This window comes from Mustela putorius, unplaced genomic scaffold, assembly GCF_011764305.1.
Source record: "Mustela putorius furo isolate JIRA1106 unplaced genomic scaffold, ASM1176430v1.1 tig00003898_pilon_pilon_pilon, whole genome shotgun sequence".
Lineage (NCBI taxonomy): Eukaryota > Metazoa > Chordata > Mammalia > Carnivora > Mustelidae > Mustela > Mustela putorius.
This window is the reverse complement of record NW_025422047.1, coordinates 10,965,864-10,986,703: the sequence shown is the minus strand read 5'-3', so window position 1 is coordinate 10,986,703 and position 20,840 is coordinate 10,965,864. Positions and strand designations below refer to the sequence as shown.

Sequence of the window (20,840 nt, the reverse complement as noted above, 5' to 3'; positions counted from 1 at the left end):
CACAAGTTTCCAAATCACTTATTTCAGTCAATTATTTTCATGGTCTAGCATCTCATAGACTGATTTTTGTTGCAGTGATTATATTTTGACTTTCTAAGATTATTCCTCCTATATCTAGTCAGGAAAAATTATAGCTATAAATGCATAAGGTTCTGCCTAACAGGCATTCAAGAAAAGTTAGTTTAAATGTATTAGTAAGAAAAATAAATATGAAGATTTAAGTATCTAAAACTAAAAATTAAAGTTTAAAACCTAAAAACTTAAAAAAAAAATAAAGTGACAAGTCACAAATAGCAAAGAATAAAATAAGTATAAGACAGATTAGAAATTAAACAGTGGCAGGAGCACCTGGGTGTCTCAGTCAGTTAAGCATTCAACTCTTGATTTTGGCTCAGGCCATGGTCCCAGGGGCCTGGGACCAAGGACCACATCAGGCTCCCTGCTTGGTGGAAAACCTTCTTCCTCTCCCACTCTCCCTGCTTGTGTTCCCTTTCTCTGTCTCTCTGCCTGTCAAATAAATAAATAAATAAATCTTTTAAAATAAATAAAATAAAAAAGAGTGACTATAATAGTTCTAGGACTAAGAATTTTAGAATGAAGAAATTAAAAGTAGAAATTCTCATAACTATATATTGATATAATTTATGATCAAGCTATCATTTTGATTGTCACTATCTATAAATAAAAATCCCAAAACTGATACAATAAGTTTAGTAAGTATTTAACAAATGCTTACTATGTATATGAAGTCTGGGAAAATAAAAAAGAGTAAGACACAGTTCTGCCCTCAACAAGTTACCACTTTAATACAGAAGGCGGGTAAATGAACAGTTACAGGATTCATGACAAACTATCCAACATTGCTGGTTTTGCTTTTCAGATTTAAGGAAAACTTTTTCTCTTTTCTCTTAAGCAATCTATAACTTAAAGCAATTTGTAAAAATATACCTTTGTTAATAAAGATGAAGTAATTTTCCCCCCTACCTGATCACTAGAAAATTCAGAAACAGAGTAATCTTATTTTCATACAATATAGTTCTTTGGGAAACTTCAGTAAGAATCTGTTCTCCTGGTATAAGGACATATTTGGAAACTTTAGTTATATTACCAAAAATCTGACTAAATGTCATACTTCAGAATGATGCTTAAAATTCAGTATGACCAGCTTCACAAACCTAAGGTTGACTGCAGGTGTTAGTATTTATTTATTGGGTGTTCCTTGACTTGGCTTCCTAACCTCTAAAGGCTTTTAAAATTCGAATCTGAGATTCCTTATGAAAAGTCCCAGCAAACAAACTCAAAAGACCTATGTGGGCAATCACTATTGTTGCTGTACTTATATAAATAATCAGATCAATTTTAATGAGACTAGCTTTATTTTGCAAACAGATTAGTCTTACTTTGATAGAAATGGTGGTGACTATAGAGGAAAAAATGATGCTTAAACAAAAAACCATAGCACACCCTCATGGGTATTAATTCTAATCCTGTTCATTGTCTTTAAGATTTTGTTACTTACTAGGGTACCTGGATAGCTCAGTCAGTTAAGCATCTGACTTCAACTCAAGTCATGCTCCCAGCATCCTGGGATAGAGCCCTGTGTTGGGCTCCCTGCTTGGCTGGGAATCTGCTTGTCCCTATTCCTCTGCCCCATCCCAAGCTCATACTTGTTCACTCTCTCTCTCAAATAAATAAAGAAAATCTTTTAAAAAAAAGGGGGGGGGGATTTTGTTACCTACTTGTTAACCAGACAGCATCTTGAATCCTTCTAGTTTCTAATTTTTCCCCACCCTCTGACTTTGAATTACTAAAAATTCAAAGTGTCCTTTTCCCAAAGCCATGCAAACTGAAGCTGGACAACTTAAATGTAAACTTCAGAGAAATCACCACAAGAGCTCATATATAGAAAAATTTTGTGCATTCCTATGTGTGTCACCTCAAAAATTCACCAGATCGGGACGCCTGAGTGGCTTAGTCAGTTAAGTGTCTGCCTTCAGCTCAAGTCATGATCCCAGAGTCCTGGGATGGAGTCCCACAGTGGGGTCCTTGCTCAGCAGGGAGAGTGCTTCTCCCTCTGCCTGCCACTTCTCCTGCTTATGGCTAACAAATAAATAAAATATTTAAAAAGGAAAAAAAAAAAAAAGAAAGAAAATTCACCAGATCACTTGATGACACTGTCAGAGACATTCAAAGTGTAAACCAGAAAAATATGTCATAGTTCCAGTGCCTTGTCCTTATTTCACCTGAACATGTTTCAAGTCCAACATCTAGAAAATCTTCTTAACTGACTGTCTTCTGGGCTAAAAACTGGTTCCAATCATTAACTGTTATTTTTCTTTCGTTTCCCTAGAAATACTCAGGACAGAGACAGGTTCAATGGGTTATGGGACAGTCTATCAACTCAGTTTCTGGAATGTTATTTCTTGAAGTTTCAGATGGGGGAATGACAGGATTCAGGACATGCCACCCCCAAATACAATACCTTGGCATATTAAATATTTTAAACTGAAGGAATATGAGAAATGGTATGTGAAGGAAGGACTTCCTGTTCCTGAAGCAGGTCATAAAACCCTCATGTCCTCCCTGGACCTAGAGGAAAGGAACATTTTTATATCCAAGATACAGCAACACCAAGAAGAATCTGAACAAAAAGGCCTTGTTACATTTCCCCCAGCTTACTACACTTACCTCATACCCTTTGTCTTATTACATCTTTCTACAACTTTCCACTTTTCATCTGACCTAGCATAAAAACACTCAGGTTTAACCATTTCTCAGGTCTTCATTTTCTTATGAAGTGTCCTGCATCATTAAAATTTACATTAAATAAATTTATATGCTTTCCTCTTATTAATATTTGTCAGTTTAAATTTCAGACCTGATCATAGACCCTAAGAAGGTCAAGGAAAACTTTTCCTCCCCTACAGCAGTTTATTACAGAATAGTGTGGCAAATACATTAGTGAACGTATGTTCAATAGACTGAAAAAATATGAGAAAGGAGTAATTAACATGGTCAAGATTAGTAACAATATGAAGAAGGACTTTACCAAAAAGGTGACAGCAGAGAATGGCTTTAAAGTATGATTAGGAACTTCTTAGAAAAAGAACAAGAAAAGGAAATATTGAAGAATTTTTCTAAAACTTCAAAGGTAGAGGAGGAGCTGTGATAAAGCAGAAAACAGTGAACCTGAAGACTTAGATAATAGTTCTGACTGTTCCACTATTTATCTTAAGCAAATTAAACTTTTGGGACCTCATTTTTCTTTTCTGGGAAATGAGGGACTCATATATTAGAGAAGAGTCTCAAACTATAATGTAAATAAAAATAAGGTCTATGGGGCGCCTCGATGTGTTCAGTGGGTTAAGCCTCTGTCTTCGGCTCAGGTCATGATTCCAGGGCCTGGGATGGAGCCCTGTATCGGGCTCTCTGCTCAGCAGGGAGCCTGCTTCCCCCTCTCTCTCTGCCTGCCTCTCTGCCTACTTGTGATCTCTGTCTGTCAAACAAATAAATAAACAAACAAATAAATAAATAAATAAGGTCTAGGGTAAGATCTGAAATCCTAACAGGTGATATGGATGCTCTTAATCACTGATCTATATACTTCGTGTAATAGGGCATTAGGTCATCTCCACATGTTCCTTGTATCTTAGAAGTTTATTTCAAATCATTTTTCTATTATTTTGAAATTTTTTAGGCAAATATGATTTTGAGAAGGATAAAAGTAAAGAAGAAAGTTACAAGGTAGAAAAATAAAGGAAAGAAAACTATAAGGCAAAAACTATATTTAAAAAGTATTTTCCTTTATGACTAAATAGTGTTTACTCTCTGAAAAATAAATATTTAATAAAATCACTTTCACAACTAACATGATAATATATCTCTCAAAATCTTTATAAAAAGAATTTATTGGACATATTGAATAAGCAATTTAAAGGTGTGAGAAATGAGAAATACCAAAAAGTAAATTATAATCTACAAAATAGTGATGTACAATTTAAAAACATAAAAACAATCCCATTTTTAAATAATGAGGGAAAACAGTTAAATATTCGGACATCAGTATAACTTGGGAAGTCAGATATTTATTCAAAGAAAAGCATAAGACTACAATAAAGCATGAATAAATGGAGGCTTAGATGTAAAGACTAAAGATAACAAATAATACAATTTCTTTTTTTGTTTGTTTCTTTTAAATTTTTTCAGAGAGGGAGGGGGTGGAAGAGGCAGAAGGAGAGAGAAAATCCCAAGCAGACTCTATATTCGCACAAAGCCCCTACCCGCAGCTATATATCACAACCCCGAGATCATGACTTGAGCCAAAATCAAGAGTCAGATGCTTAAGTGACTGAGCCACCTGGGTACCCCTACAGTAAGGTTACTGAGGACTATTTAGTGAAATTATTCTGGAAGAATAGAGAAAAAATTAGATTTTTTTTTAAAGTTTCTAAGTTCAAATTATTATAAAGCAGTTTTCAAATCCATATGTGATATTCTGATTTATGCTAAGAAATATGTATTTGTCTTCATCCCTTTTCTGGCAGAGAGCTCCTAAAACATTTGGAATTTTCTAAATGAGGAAAGCCAAACTCTACCTTGTCTCCATACCTTCCAATATGTCTCTTCTGTCTGGCTATTCCAGAGTTCTATCCTTTCATAATAAGCCTGTAATCTAGGAAATAAAATGTTTCTGAGTTCTGTGAGTCACTTTACCAAATTAATCACACTTACGGGAGGGGTTGTTGGAACCTCAGATCTATCATCAGTTGGTCAGAAGCAGAGACAACAACCTGGACTGAGTAGAGTACATTATGCCCAGATAAAGAATAGATGATTAAAAGAAATAAAGGTTCTCATAAAAGTCAAGATAGATATACCTGAATATATACAAATAAAAACCTGATGTATTAAATTCAGCTAAGGGGCAGGATATTAGATCAATAAACAAAAATCAGCCATAACTGGAGAAGTGTGGAGAAAGGAGAATCTTTGAGCACTGTTGGTAGAAATGTAAATTGGTATAGCCACCATGGAAAACAGTATGAAAGTTCCTCAGAAAAATAAAACTAGGAGTGCCTGGGTGGATCAGTGGGTTAAGCCTCTGCCTTCAGCTCAGGTCATGATCTCAGAATCCTGGGATTGAGCCCGGTGCATTGGGCTCTCTGCTGAGCAGGGAGACTGTTCCCACCCCACACCCACCACCTGCCTATCCACCTACTTGTGATCTCTGTCAATAAATAAATAAAATCTCAAAAAAAAAATTGAAACTACAACTATCACATGATGCAGCAATTTTACTTTGGGTATTTATCTAAATAAAACAAAAGCACTAATTCAAAAAGATATATGCACCCCCATGTTCACTGCAGCATTATTTATAATACTCAACAGATGGAGGGGTGCCTGGGTGGCTGAGTGCATTAATGTCCAACTCTTGATTTCAGCTCAGGTCATGATGAGAGGGTTGTGAGACTGAGCCACATGCTGGGCTCTGCGCTCAGTGGGGAATCTGCTTATCCCTCTGCTCCTCCCCCACTTACGCACATTCACTCTCTCTCCACTAAATTTTTTTTTTTTTTTAAAGGGAGAGCTGGAAACAATCTAAGTGTCTATCAATGGATAAATGGATATCCAATGGAATATTATTCAACCATAAAAAAGAAGGAAAGTTTGCCATTTGGGACAATAAGGATGTAACCCAAGGGCATTATATTAAGTGAAATAAGTCAGAGAAAGACAAATACCATATGATTTCTCTTATAATTTTTTTTTAGATTTTATTCATTATTCATTTAACAGAGAGAGAGAGAGATCACAAGCAGGCAGAGAGAGAGGAGGAAGCAGGCCCCCTGCTGAGCAGAATGACCAATGAGTACATGAAAAGATTGATGCGGGGCTCGATCCCAGGACCCTGAGATCATGACCCGAGCCGAAGGCAGAGGCTCAACCCACTGAGTCACCCAGGCACCCCTCTTATAAATTTTTTAAAAAGGAAAAAACCCAAGTTTATAGATAAGAGTGGGCAGATAAGTAGTTGCCAGAGGTGGAAGTTGTGATGGGAAAAATGGGCAAAGGAGGGCAAAACATAAAAAACAAACTAAAGAAAACAAAAGCAGTTGATAGAAAATAGGCACAAAAATTTTAAATCCTATTTAAAGTACTGACTTTGTGTGTGTGTATATATACATGCACACACGTTTATGATGTAGGTATAATTACATATAATATATATAAAAACACTGATCCAGAGCTATATTGCTACAATAATAAAAATAAAATACCACATTCTAAATTTTTAAGATGAAACCAAATATTACATATTTCTAGAAATTTGCATAAAAATTAAAACCTCAAAAGCCAAGGGAAAAAAGTCATTTTTCTGTGCATTATCAACGAGTAATTTGAAAAGGAAAAAGAACTAAATTTACAATAACATCAAAAAGAATAAAATGCTTAAGAATAAACCAAGGAGGCAAAAGACTTGTACTCTTAAAACTATAAAACATTGCTGAAAGAAATTAAAGATACTTTGAATTAATGGAAAGACACCCATTTTCATGTACTGGAAACTTATGATTGTTCAGATGCCAATATTCCTCAATTTAATCTACAGATTCAGCAATTGTCTTGGGGCACCTGGATGGCTCAGTCAGTAGAGCATGTGACTTTCAATCTCAGGTTCATGAGTTCAAGTCCCACATTGGGTATAGAGCTTATGCTAATTAAAAAAAAAAAAATGCCGACTGCCTTTTTAGTAGTAGACAAGCAGATCCTAAGAGTCATATGGAATTGTAAGAGATCCCAAATCACCAAAATAATTTTATAAAGAACAAAGTTGGAGGACTCATACTTCCTGATTTCAAAACAACACGAAGTTACAAAACAGTGTGGTAGTGGCATCTGGGGAACAGAAGTGAGAGTCCAGAATAAACTCATACATTAACTTTGAACAAGGATGCCACAAGTGTTCAATGGAGAAAAAAAAGTCTCTTCAGCAAATAGTATGGGACAACGAATACCTGCATACAGAATAATGAAGCTGGATCTTTACCTCATATCATATATAAAACTTAGATTAAAAATAATATAAGAAATAGATCAAAACCTGTATATAAAGGACAAAACTATAAAGCTTTTAGAAGAAAACATGGGGGAAATCTTGATAAGCTTTGATTAGGCAAAGCTTAGATAGGACACCAAAACCATGAATAACAAAACAAGGGATAAATTAGACTTCATCAAAATTAAAAACTTTGTGCATCAAGGGACACTACCAAAGAGTGAAAAGACCACCCACTGAATGGGCAAAAATAACTGTAAATCATGTATCTGATGAGGGTCTAGTATCAGAATATAGAAAAGAATGCTCAAGGAGCCCCTGGGTGGCTGTCATTAGATGTCTGCCTTCAGCTCAGGTCATGATCCTGAGGTCCTGGGATCAAGCCCTGCTTAGCAGAAAGCCTACTTCTCCCTCTCCCACTCCCCCTGCTTGTGCTCCCTCTCTCACTGTCTCTGTCCAATAAATAAATTTTAAAAGTCTTTTAAAAAATTAGAAATTAATAAAAAGGGAATGCTCAAAACTCAACAAAGACAAGCAACCCAATTTAAAAGTGGGCAAAGGGGCGCCTGGGTGGCTCAGTGGGTTAAAGCCTCTGCCTTCGGCTCAGGTCATGATCCCGGGGTCCTGGGATCGAGGCCCGCATCGGGCTCTCTGCTCAGCAGGGAGCCTACTTCCCTTCCTCTCTCTCTGCCTGCCTCTCTGCCTACTTGTGATCTCTGTCTGTCAAACAAAACAAAACAAAAAAAGTGGGCAAAGGACTTGAATAGACATTTTCCCAAAAAGATTTATACAAATGACCAATGAGTACATGAAAAGATACTCAATTTCCTTAGTCATTAGGGATATGCAAATGGAAATCACAATGAGGGGCACTTGTCTGTCTCAGACAGTGGAACATAAGACTCTTGATCTCAGTGTTGTAAGTTTGAGCCTCACAGTGGATGCAGAGATTACTTGAAAACAAAATCTTTAAAAAAAGAAAAGAAAAGAAAATCACAGTGCGATACCACTTCACATCCACTAGGATGACAACAGTGAAAAATAAAACAACGAACCCCAGAAAGTACTAAGTTTTGGCAGGGATGTGGAGAAATAACTGTCTTACATGCTGGTAGGACTGTAAAATGATACAGCTACTGTGGAAAATAGTTTGGAAGTTCCTTCATAAAGCTAAACATAGAATTACCATATAGCCCAGCAATTCAATATCTACATATACACTTAAAAGAATCAAAAAAACAAGTGTTCAACAAGAACTTGCAAATCAATGTTCATACAGCACTATTCATAATAGCCAAAAGTGGAAACAACTGAAATTCAGATAAATGGATAAACAAAAGGTATTCATACAACTGAATGTAATTTAGCCATAAAAAATAAAATACTGATACATGGTATAACAGGCTGAATCTTGAAAACATCATGGTAAGTATAAGTAGCCAGACACAAAAGGTCACATATTATGATTCCATTTATATGAAAGATTCAGAATAGGTGAACCCCTCAGGTCAGAAAGCGGATTAATCTTTGCCAGGGACTGTGGGTAGGAGAGAACCAGGAGTGACTGCTTAATGGATACAGGTTTTTCTTTTGGGGTGATGAAAATGTTCTAGAACTAGATAATTGTGATGATCGCCCAACATTATGAATGTACTAAATGCCACAAAATGTACACTTTGGTAAATTTTATGTGCATTCTGCCACAGTTTAAAAATTATTTTTAATTAAAAAAATTCTTGCATGATAAAATAAAATAAATTCTCATATCAGGAAAGGCAATGAAGAGTAAAACTGTGGCAAAGGTAATTTTTAAAAGGTTAATATCTGAAATTACATATAAAGATTTGACACAAAGATATAGGATCAATATCTAAAGTTATCAGGCTAAGTGGTCAAACTGATACATGGATTATATACCAAGAAATAATTACAGTAAAATTCCTCACATGAAAATGGAGAAGCTACTAGGAAGTAAATGTTTATTAAAACATTTTTAAGGAATCATTATATTCTAAATGTCTCATAAAAGAGTTAAAAACCAAATGTGGTCAGGCCACAGGGAAATAAGTAAGTTTAAAATCTCCAGTGACACCTGCCCTTTCTCCTGTGGTCTCTTAATCTAATAATTGTATTATTGCCATTAAAGGATGCAGTTATTAAAAAAAAAAAAATCTCCAGTGACATAGTGAAACTGTTCTGGAGAACAATCTGACAGACAATATGTAACTGGAACTATAAATAAGGTTGTCAGATATTTTGACCTAGGAATTTCAGTTTGGGGACTACTTTTAAAGGAACACCCTCAAAGTAGGAGAAGCAGGAAATAATCTGAAGATAAGATATTCACAGCCATGACAACTAACATGAGAAAATATGAAATAATTTGTATAGTCAATAAAAAAGAGTTAAGCTAAATGAACTTTTATTATTGCTTAAGCACAATGGAATATATGCGCCTATACATGTGTGTATATGTATGTATCTATTTAATAGGACAACTGTGTAACTATTTGATAGGTTAAAATGTAAGTAAAGATAATGCTAATGTAAAGCACAAAACAGTGCTCCCACTGATTTCAACTCTATATATACAATGAAAAGAATTTGGAATAAGACTTTAAAACTCAACAGGCTCTTTTAAGTAAGTTGTAGAAAATAATAATTTCCTGGCAATTATTTTCCAATCACATTCTTTATTCAAAGATCAGTAAAAAAAAAAATACAGATATGGGAAAAATAAAAAGTTTTTCAGGATGAACTATAAGCTTAGAATAAAGTCTTAAATGAATTAAGATATTGAATAAAGGTATTTTGTTTTACGCTATCTCTTTCTGTTCAGATACAAGTTTTCAGGCCAATTCCTCAACAAGACTTAGAGGAAAATATTTTCAGTGTATTTTTTTTAAAGACTTATTTATTTCAGAGGGTCATGCCTCAATCCCATGACCCTGAGACCATGACCCAAGCAGAAATCAACAGTCCGATGCTTAACCAACTGAGCCACTCAAGCACCCTTCATTGAATTTAAACGTTAGGGGCACCTGGCTGGCTCTGTCAGAAAAACATGCAACTCTTGATTTCAGGGTTTTGAGTTTGAGACCTAGGCTGGATGTAGAGACTACCTGCAAATAAAATCTTCAAAAAAATTAGCCACATTTGTTTAATAAAAATTCAGGGTGCCTGAGTGGCACAGTTAGTTAAGCAACAATCTTTGGCTTAGGTCATGATCCCAGGGTCCTGGAATCAAGTTCTGCATTGGGTTCCCTGCTCAGTGGGTGTCTGCTTCTCCCTCTGCCCCTCTCCCTCCACTCGTTCTCTCTCAATCTCTCTTTCTGACATGTGTCCAAAAATAAAATAAGCAAGTCTTTTTTAAAAAAATGTTTTTCAGATGATACTTCATTCAGTCTACCTGGATACACTTTAAAATATCATGGAAGGAGAAAGTGAGTTAAACGTATGCAAAGTATAACACCCAGTGTACATAATAAATAAATAAATAAATAAATAAAAACTATCACTAGGGGGGAAAAAAAAACGAAGACCGAGGAAACAATATATGCAAACTATATATTCATATAGATGAAGAAATATGAACAACTGTCAAAAGACCAATAAAAATGTTGAATAGATTAAAAAAATATAACACTGTGCAGTCCTCACTGTACAAGGAACCTGTGCAGAAGTACCTCCTAAACACTGCTCTAAAACAGTTGTTGCCATAGAAGCCATCATAAAAAGCCAACAAAGGCAAATTGCAGCTTTGAAGTTCAGAAGGTGAAGGGAAAAAGCTTTATAAAGCAAAAGTAGTGAAAAGTATAGTTTAAGGGAACTGACCTAAGAGATATGTCCTGTTCAAACTTTGCTATTGGAATTTCTCGCACTTCCTAAGAACCTGCCAATTAGAGAGTTACGCAGATTAACAGCTACTCTCCACTTATTAAAGTTGATACCCCTGAAACAATTAAGCAGTGATAAGTCATTACATGGTACTACAAATTTGTTCAATTCCTTTCACTTCTCTCCTAACACTTAAATGAAGCAAATTGCAACTGGAGGGAAGAGAAAAGAGAGCACCATTGAGCCTTCTACTATGGCTGTCTCCCCAGATCTGCATATCTCCCAGAATCCGTTTATCAAAACTACTTATCTTCTCCTCCTAAGCAAAGTTTGCATTCATTAGCCTAACAAAACATATCTTTTTTCACTTCTCCAAAAAATTTTATAGTCATAAGAACAGCATTTTTAAAAAATTCAACTCACCTGAAGTTCATTATTTAATAATGGAAAACAAGAGAAGCTTTTTAAAGTTTTCTTTAATATATGTCTATCCATTTAAAACTTGCTTTCCTTTTAATTTCACCACCATCACACCTTCTCTCTATATGCATATAACTTCACACTCATTAGAGACTATAATAATGAAGATCTTAACTAATCCTTGTAAACATACTATATTTAAATCTTTTCAGCATAACATTCATCAACTGATTCTTACTTTGCTTCAACTTATGGAAATCACCGACTCTATCCTTGGTAGCCTGCTTTAGTATATCTGCTTGAATTCTGGGTACACTCTCCAAGTTCGGGCCTGGAATTAAACGCTGAAGAGGGTTGGAAGGGTTCTGTTTTGAAGTTCCAGCATTTCCATTGTGATGTCCATGAGAATCTATAGCATAAAAACATCAAACCAAAGTCATATTTTGCTGAGGAATTTCACAAGACCTGCTTTAGAAAAGGTAAGACAACTGTTGTTTGAAACTGCATACTCAGGCAGGGTTTTTGGGGGGAGGGGGACTTTATTCTAACTTCTTTAATCAAATCTGACAGCTAATGTGATTTTAGCTATGAGAAGTTGACTAATCATTCCTAGCTAAGTATCTCTGGTACTGATTTTATAGACATATCCAACAGAGAGATATGTAATAGAAACCCAAAGATTTTAATGGGATTAAAGACCTGTTTCTTTGGGGGTGCCTGGGTGGTTCAGTTGGTTGAGCGTCTGTCTTGGGCTTAGGTCATGATCCCAGGGTCCTGGGATTGAGACCCATGTCAGGCTCTCTGTTCAGCAGAAAGCCTGCTTCTCCCTCTCCCTCTGCCTTCCTCCCCACCTACTTGTGCTCTCTCTATCTCTCTGTCAAATAAATAAATAAAATCTTTAAAAAAGAAAAAAAAAAAGACTTGTATCTTTGGGGCACCTGGGTTGCCTAGTCGTTAAGCATCTGCCTTCGACTCAGGTCATGACCCCAGGGTTCTAGGATTGAGCTCCCTGCTCAGCAATAAGCCTGCTTCTCCCTTTCCCACTTCCCTGCTTGTGTTCCCTCTCTCACTATGTCTCTGTCAAATAAAAAAATAAAATCTTTTTAAAAATTGGGGAAAAAAAGACCTGTATCTTCTTCTCCCTTCAAACTCTGTATTGCTATCAGAAATCTCTGGTCTCTAAGTCATTTTCTTTTCTTTCTTAAAGCATTTATTTATTTATTTGCTGGGGGTGGGGGAGAGAGACGGTGTGCGTGCACAAGCAGGGGAGAGGAAGGAGAGGGAGAGAGAGAAGCAGGTTCTCCACTGAGCAAGGAACACAATGTGGGACTTGATCCCAGGACCCTGGAATCATGACTAGAGCTAAAGGAAGATGCTTAACCAACTGAGCCACCCAGGCATCCCATCTCTAAGTCATTTTCATCTACACAGTAACTCAGAACTGTTAATTTTTTTTTCCAGTTCATATTTTTAAGTAATCTCTACACCCAATGTGGGGCTGAAACTCAGGAGCCCAAGATCAAGAGTCATAGACTCTACAGACTGAGTTAGCCAGTATTAAATCTTGATTATTTCTTTCTTTCTTTTTAAAGATTGTTTAAATATTTTTTAAAGATTTTATTTATTTGACGGAGAGAAAAAGAGCACAAGCAGGGGGAGCAGCAGGCAGAGGGAGAGGGAGAAGCAGGCTCCCCTCTAAGCAGGAAGTCTAATGTGGGACTGGATCCTAGGACCCTAGAATCATGACCTGAGCCAAAGGCAGACACTTAGTGGACTGTGCCACCCAGGTACCCCATAAAGGTTTTATTAAGTAATCTTTACACCCAATCTGGGGCTCAAACTCATAAACCCCAGAGATCAAGAGTCACAGGCTCTACCGACTGAACCTGCCAGGCCCCCATGCTAACTCTTGATTCTTTATTAGTTAACTCCTGGATAAAACTTTCCTTTCCCCCACTCCCTTTCTTCCTCATCAAAGCCCTGATTTAGATCCTTACTATAATTAATTTTAATCATATCAATTCTCATTTTAGAGGAACATTTCTATAAAATGAAATACATATTCAGTAGAAGACAAATACATTTATAAGTAAGGAGTAGGGAGTTGAATACAGATGGATGTAGTTGTTAATAGAAGGACTCTGTGAGATAAATTTCAACACATTTTGAAAAGGGTAAACACAAACAGACTGGCAGAGATGAAAGGGAACATAGTCCAGACAGGCAGAACAAATAATTCTTCTGCTCTTCAGAACACTTCAGACAAAGTGTACTTTTAAAGGATTATTTATTCCTGAATTTTGATCAATCACTGGGAAATATGTAACATTAACTAGAATGAATGCTACTTCACCATGTTACTAAATGACATGTTTTATTCACTATCTAACAACACTCAACCAGTAAATTGGTTTTCAAATGGAATTTTAAGAATATGACTTCATACCTGGAGCCATATTTGGGGAGAGAGGTTGTCCAGTTGGAATATGGGAGATTGCTTGATGACTTTCATATTGAGAAACAGAAATAGAGGGTTTCCTTAGAGCTAAAAGAAAAGATATCCATATTATTCCTGACAATATGATTTCCAAAAACCAACCACCATGAATCTATTTGCACTGCACTAATCCTATGATGCTTATTTTAATTTTATAATCTTTATAGTTGATATATTAACTAATTAACTTAATTAAGTGAAACATTGTACTATCCATCACAGATTTTGGTGACCAATAAATCTGACCAGGATATAAAATAGATGGAACTCATATGTTTTGGACACCACTATATCCCCATCACCCAGAATAAATGGCACATAACAAAAGCTCAACTAAGATTTGATGAATGAAAAAACAAATGAATCTCTTCAGATACAGCAAGATCTTTTTCTATTGATAGTACAAATAAAAATCGACATTTAAAGATTAGGTAAAGCAATGAGAATATGCTACTCTAAGTTGCTCAGATTTTAAATAAAAATTAAATATGACTGATGGAACAATGCATTTTATTTTTGAAGAGGGAAAATTTATATTTTGTACAAAGAGCTTTACTAAGAAAGATGTACATCTTCTAGTGGGGACCTTATTCTCCCTTAAGAAATGAAGGCAATAATGAAAAATCATTTTCCACTCACTGCCACTAACGCTACAGTTTCCCTGGGCAGCTTAACAAGATAGAAACAAGAGAACAAAGAAACTAGAGAGAGCGGAAACAGGTAAGAAGAAAAAAACAAAGAACCCATCTGTAAGATAGATTAGTGGCAAATTTTATTCTTCTAAAACATTGGTGGCAGAGATAATGTGTTCTTATCTCATCAGAGGAAAATCAGCCATCCTTACAGTTAAGGACCATACGACTAGGTTCTGATTTGAGGACATAAGCAAACTGAATGTGCCACTTCCAGGTATGGCAATAAAATCTGTGCAAATCACCCACAACCTCTCTCCCTTTTCTGCTGCAACTCAGGATGCTACATGAGAAGATAAATGTTATCAAATAATGAAAGAGACACTACTTGGGAGGACAGCTACAAGATAATCATCCAACCTATATCAGACTGTAAAATGAACAATAAATAAATAAAGTGACTGCAATTGGGGGTTGTTTGCTAATATAACACACCTGATGAATTCTTTCTTTCTCTCTTTTTTTGGAGGAGGGAGAGAGAGTCTTAAGCAGGTTCCCTGCTCAGCACAGAGCCAGACATGGGACTCAATCTCATGACCCTGAGATTATGACCTAGGATATGACAGTTAGAGGCTTCTCCCAAGGGTCTGAACAAATGATGACCTAGAAAACTACTAGTGGGCTTGAAGATAAGTGACAGTGCTAATCTCACTCTCCAATTTCTACAGAGTTCTTCAAATTCTTTTTCTATATACATGTATCTAATGTTTATTCCACAAAAATGAGATATTATACTTGCTTTCTTGTTTTTTTCTGATTTTTTTCATTTAAAAATCATAAATATATTTGTATGTTAATAAATACAGTTCAACATTATCATTTTTTAACAACTACATACCATACTTTATGGATATAATAAATTTAATGAATTAACCCTCCGTATAACACATATAACTTTCAGTTTGTCATTATAAACAATTTTGTGTTATGCCTTTTTACATCTACACGATAGAGTAAATTCTCAGGGAAGTACTAAGCAGTAGGGCAAGACAAACAATAATTTATATCAAAGCATTTCTAACTTTCTATGTATTTTACCCTGGTCCTCTCCATTGAGGACCATTAAGAGCCAGGGGAAAGTAGATAAATCAACAGAAAATACCATGCTGCCATCAGATAATATTAATAACTAGGCTACTAAAAGATATATCATTGATAAAGCCATTAGTAAAGAAAAGTACCAAAGATAAAATGACAAAGCCTAGTTTGATAAAGACAAAACACAGGAAATAAAATTGTAGCACAGAGTATTTACCCTACTACTCGGGTTCTGCCTTTTATATTTTTTATAAAGGAGAGCTATCTGTATGAAAATTCAATCACTCAACAATATCTATTAAGTATCTATTATATGCTAGACACTGTTATAAAAAGCTGGAGATTCAACAGTGAACAAAATAGACCAAGTTACTGTCCCTATGAAGCTTACATTCTTGTTGGGTAGATAATAAGTAAATAAGAATATGTATAAAATATAAATGTCAGAGTGAAAACTGCTATGTATAAAGTAAGATAGAGATATGACAGGGAGTGGTGGAAGATTCTACTTTATATAGCTTGGTCAGGGGAGCCATTTTCAAAGAAGAGACATTTAAGCAGAGTGTTTAAATCACTTTTTTTTTTAAATTTATTTATTTGTCAGAGAGAGAGGGAGAGAGAGCGAGCACAGACAGACAGAATGGCAGGCAGAGGCAGAGGGAGAAGCAGGCTCCCTGCCAAGCAAGGAGCCCGATGTGGGACTCGATCCCAGGACGCTGGGATCATGACCTGAGCTGAAGGCAGCTGCCTAACCAACTGAGCCACCCAGGCGTCCCTAAATCACTTTAAATCATGTTTGAACCAACATGGAGGGAAAGCATTCAGGCAAAGACCATCAAGTACACACAAAGGCCTTGAGACAGGAGATGCATAGCATATCTGAGGAACTGCAAAGAAAGGAGTGAGGGAGAAGTGTTAGAAAGGAGGTCAGAGAAGAAAGAAGGATCTATATTAGAGACATAACAGTTAAAACATTAGGAAGAATTGGTTAGAGGGATGGGGGGCTGATGGCTGGGACTATATTTGGCAATTCCAAAGGAGGCAATAATGTACTACTAATAATAACAGTAGCTCCTATTTTCTGACTGTTTGGTATAAAGCAGGCACTAATCTCATGTCACTCTCACACCCCAGACTTTTTAAAATATGGACAAAAATATTTAAGACAACAGTTTTCAAATCTATGTGAGATAAATATGCCTTTCACAGATGAGGAAAGTGAAACTCATGACAGAAGATATACATTTCACTTGATTTAAAAATTCAAAGTAGCATTTCTGGAGAAAATCACTGAGATGCTTATAAAAGGTGATAGAAAGTTTAGGGTTAATCCTCCTTCACATCTCTCTTGGACCTCAGTTGCAGTCCCTACTCTGAGAGCCAAAATAGAACTGTCCGCATTTCCTTTTTCCAACAACAGGGCTACAACCTCAAAAATGTTCAAACCTTCCAGTTTTTGTCTTACAGGGCATCACAATCCAGTGACTATGACTAGTGAGAAGTTACATGGCACTAATAGGCAACAGTCCTCAACTCTGGAAGCACAGCGCCTTACAGATACCACCCTGGACATACTGCATATGGAGGTGGTACACAGATATCTATGTTCATTAAAAGCTCCAAAAGTGGTTCTGCTGCATAGCCAAGAGAATAAAAGACAGAATAAAAAGCATAAGCTTTGGAATTAGACCAGGACTTAAATCATGATTCTGTAATTTATTAACTGTATGATTTGGGGTTAGTGACTTCTGAAAGCCCTAGTCTTCATCTAAAAAACAGGAATAATGCCATTTACCCTGCATGATTGTTTTGGAGGCTAAGTAAGAATATTAACTAAAGAATTATGATATAAGTCGGAAAATAGTAGGTGTTCAATATATACTGAAGTTGTCAAAGTTGAGTATTAATCCTTAAATGAAAAAAGAATCCAAGATTCCTGCTGAAAAAACAAAAACATTGAAATGTAGAACTACTGGCTCTAGCTAATATATTGAGCTTCATGAATACATAGTTTGCTCATATTCAGGGGATCCTGATGAATGTTTACTTACAGTAATGCTTTGGGAATTTATGAAACTCTAATTGGTAAGTGCCCATAAAAATATTAATCATCTTGAAGCATGAACATTAAATATAAAACAATGATACAACATTTTAATGTTCCTTTGTTCTGCATATACAAACAGATATAACATGCTTGTAAACTGTTCAAATACGAGCCAGTAGAACCATCCCCACCCTCTGAGCAATATAGATACATATCTAAAGAGACTATTAAAATGATATATTCATGTAGCTCGTAAGACCTGGCCTGTGAACTCCACATCCTTCATATTTGGAGATCCATTTATATAATTTCAAAAGAGCAACACAAACTTCCACTGCTAGCCATGACATAGAAGTCAGCACTGGACTTACCCTCTCACACCGCAGACTTTTTAAAATATGGACAAAAATATTTAAGACAACAGTTTTTAGGCATTGGACAACCAGCAGCACAAGACTAACTCTTGAAAGAAGGGCTATATACATGAGATGGGCAATCTCAGTGAGCAAAGGAGGCAGAGATCATCAGAGTTTGGGCTGCTAAGATGGTTGGAATTTTTAAGACAGAATACTACAGAGAAAGAAGCCGTGTGGGGTGAAATGGAGGAGAGAGATCTGCATGGATATTCCACTTGGGTCTTTGGCTGAGGCCTCAGCTAATACACACACAGGATAAGACTCTAGAGGGGCTAACAGAAAGCACTTGCTGCTGCAGGGCTGAGAGCTGAAAAGAAACAGGTCATAAAGCACTTGGAAACAATGCATCTTTGGGCCAGCCACAATAGAGAATCTTTACTGACCATCGTGGGCATTCAGATGAGATGCTACAAGGCCTACTTTAGAAGTAGGGATCATACCGTATAGTTAAGGGTCATGCCTTCAGATGAAAAACAAAATCAAAAACTAACCTGTCCTGACAGCATAAAATCAAGAGCATTCACCAGTAATTTAACTTTCTGCCAGAATAAAACTTAGCACCCTTTAAAAAACAAAACCCATACTTCTATACTATAGCATTCATACAGGACACAATAAAATTACTAGACATAGAAAGAAGCAGGAAATAATACCCATAATCAAAGAAAAAAAACAATCAACAGAAACAGACTCAGAGATGACCCACCTGCTGAAACTACATACAAGGAACTGTAAACAACTGTTTTTCACACACACACAGACACACACACACACACACAATTTAAAGGAAAAAATGGAGACATCCAGTAGAGAAATGGAAACTAAAAAAAGAACCAAGCAGAAATTCTAAAACTCAAAACACGTCTCAAATGAAAAATACACTGGATGGGTTTTGAACAACAGACTAAACACCGTAGAAAAAGGGTCAATGAATTTGAAGACAGATCAAAGACATTAAACAAACTGATTGAGAAAAAGTACTGCAAAAAAACTAAATAGAACTTCAGTGAACTACGGGATAATATAAAGCAGTCTGAAATGTATGTATCTTGAATTCCAGAAGGAAAAAAAAGAGAACAGGGCAGAAAAAATTTATAACATCTGAATTTGAATGAAGGCTGAAAATTTCCCAAATTTGGTGGAAAACATCAACCCACATACTAAAGAACCTCAGGGAATCTCAAGCAGGACAAATACAAAAAACCCAGGAGACCATTTCAATGTATATCTTAGTGAAACTCATGAAAACCAAAGCTATAGAAAAAACCTTAAAAGCACTTATCAAAAAAAAAAAAAGCATACTATCAGTACCTGCCTGGCTCAGTTAGTAGAGCACACAATGCTTGATTCTCAGGGTAGGAGTTCAAGCTTCACAAGGGCATAGAGCTTACTTTAAAAAAAACAAAAAACAAAAAACAAAAACACAGTAATACAAAGGCACATCAAAAATAAGGATGGCAAGCTCAGAATCAACAAAGTCTATAAAACAGTGGAATTGTATTTTTAAAATGATAAAAAAAATCAACTTGAATTTCTTTTTATTTTTTTTTTAAGATTTTATTTATTTATTTGTCAGAGAGAGAAAGTACAGGCAGCCGGAGGTACAGGGAAGCTCCCCACTATGCAGGAAGCCCGATGCAGGACTCAATCCCCCGACTTTGGGATCAAGACCTGAGCCAAAGGGAGACACTTAACCACCAAGCCAGTCACCCAGGGGTCTCTTGAATTTCTATATTCAGTAAAAACATACCTCAAAAATGATTATGAAATTAAAATGTTTTTAGATAAAAGTTGAAGAAAATGTGTTGTTAGAAGATCTGCATTTCAATAAATGTTAAAGTTCTCCTAGCTGAAGGGGAAATAATAATCAAGATAGAGATCAGAACCTAGGGGCACCTGGGTGGCTCAGTTAGTTAAGTCAGTTAGTTAGTTAAGTTGGTTTTGGCTCAGGTCATGATCTTGGGGTTGTGCTATCGAGCCATGAGTGGGGCTCCACACTCAGCAAGGAGTCTGCTTAAGAGTCTTTCCCTCTCATTCTACCCCTCCCCCTGCTCTCTCTCTCTCTCAAATAAATAAATAGATCTTTAAGATCTTTAAGAAAAGAAGATTCTCTCTCTCCCTTTCCCTCTGCCCCTGCCCCCACAACTCACAAACACTCTCTCTCTCACTCTCCCTCTTTAAAAAAAAAAAAGAAGAAAGAAAGAAAAGAAAAGAAACTAGAATCCTTAGGAAGGAATGAAGAGCACTAGAAAAGGTATGAATATGGTAAATACAAGAGACCATAATATATTCTTCTCTTATGTTCTTTCTTTTTTCCCCCCTATTTTTTATTAACATATGTTTTATTAGCCCCAGGGGTACAGGTCTGTGAATTGCCAGGTTTACACACTTCACAGCACTCACCATAGCACATACCCTCCCCAATGTACATAACCCCACCACCCTCTCCCTACCCCCCTCTCCTCCCAGCAACCCTCAGTTTGTTTTGCGAGATTAAGAGTCTCTTATGGTTTGTCTCCCTCCCAATCCCATTTCTCTTATGTTCTTAAAATAAAGTTTTTTAAAGCAAAATAATACTAAAAGTATTAGGATTTATATATAAATAAAATACACAACAGAAGATGAAGCAATGCTTATGGCATCACACCTCGGTAAAGTTCTATATTTCACATGAAGGACTACAAGATTATTTCTAAATAGACCTTGCTATAGAAAGGATGCAAACAGTAATCCCTGGAATAACCACTAAAACACAGAACTTTTTAAGTATAGTTCTTAAAAAGTGAGAGAAACATACCATTTAAACCCTCAAACCCAGTGAGTACTAACTATC

At 36.0% G+C, this 20,840-nt stretch overlaps 1 protein-coding gene across 3 annotated transcripts in view; it reads right to left on the bottom strand.

The window, feature by feature from the left end:
* GOLM2 (golgi membrane protein 2) overlaps window positions 1-20,840 on the bottom strand; it is a 102,942-nt gene that overhangs the window by 27,881 nt on the left and 54,221 nt on the right. For 2 of the 3 annotated variants that reach the window (XM_004751277.3, XM_004751278.3), the window contains exons 7-8: window positions 13,764-13,862; window positions 11,556-11,726 (exon numbers count right to left, since the gene is read on the bottom strand). In XM_004751277.3, coding sequence (XP_004751334.1) covers window positions 11,556-11,726; window positions 13,764-13,862 — 270 coding nt within the window. Of the gene's footprint in view, window positions 1-2,245; window positions 2,590-11,555; window positions 11,727-13,763; window positions 13,863-20,840 lie in introns of those variants that run through there. The other variant, XM_045067627.1, reaches the window with a different exon arrangement.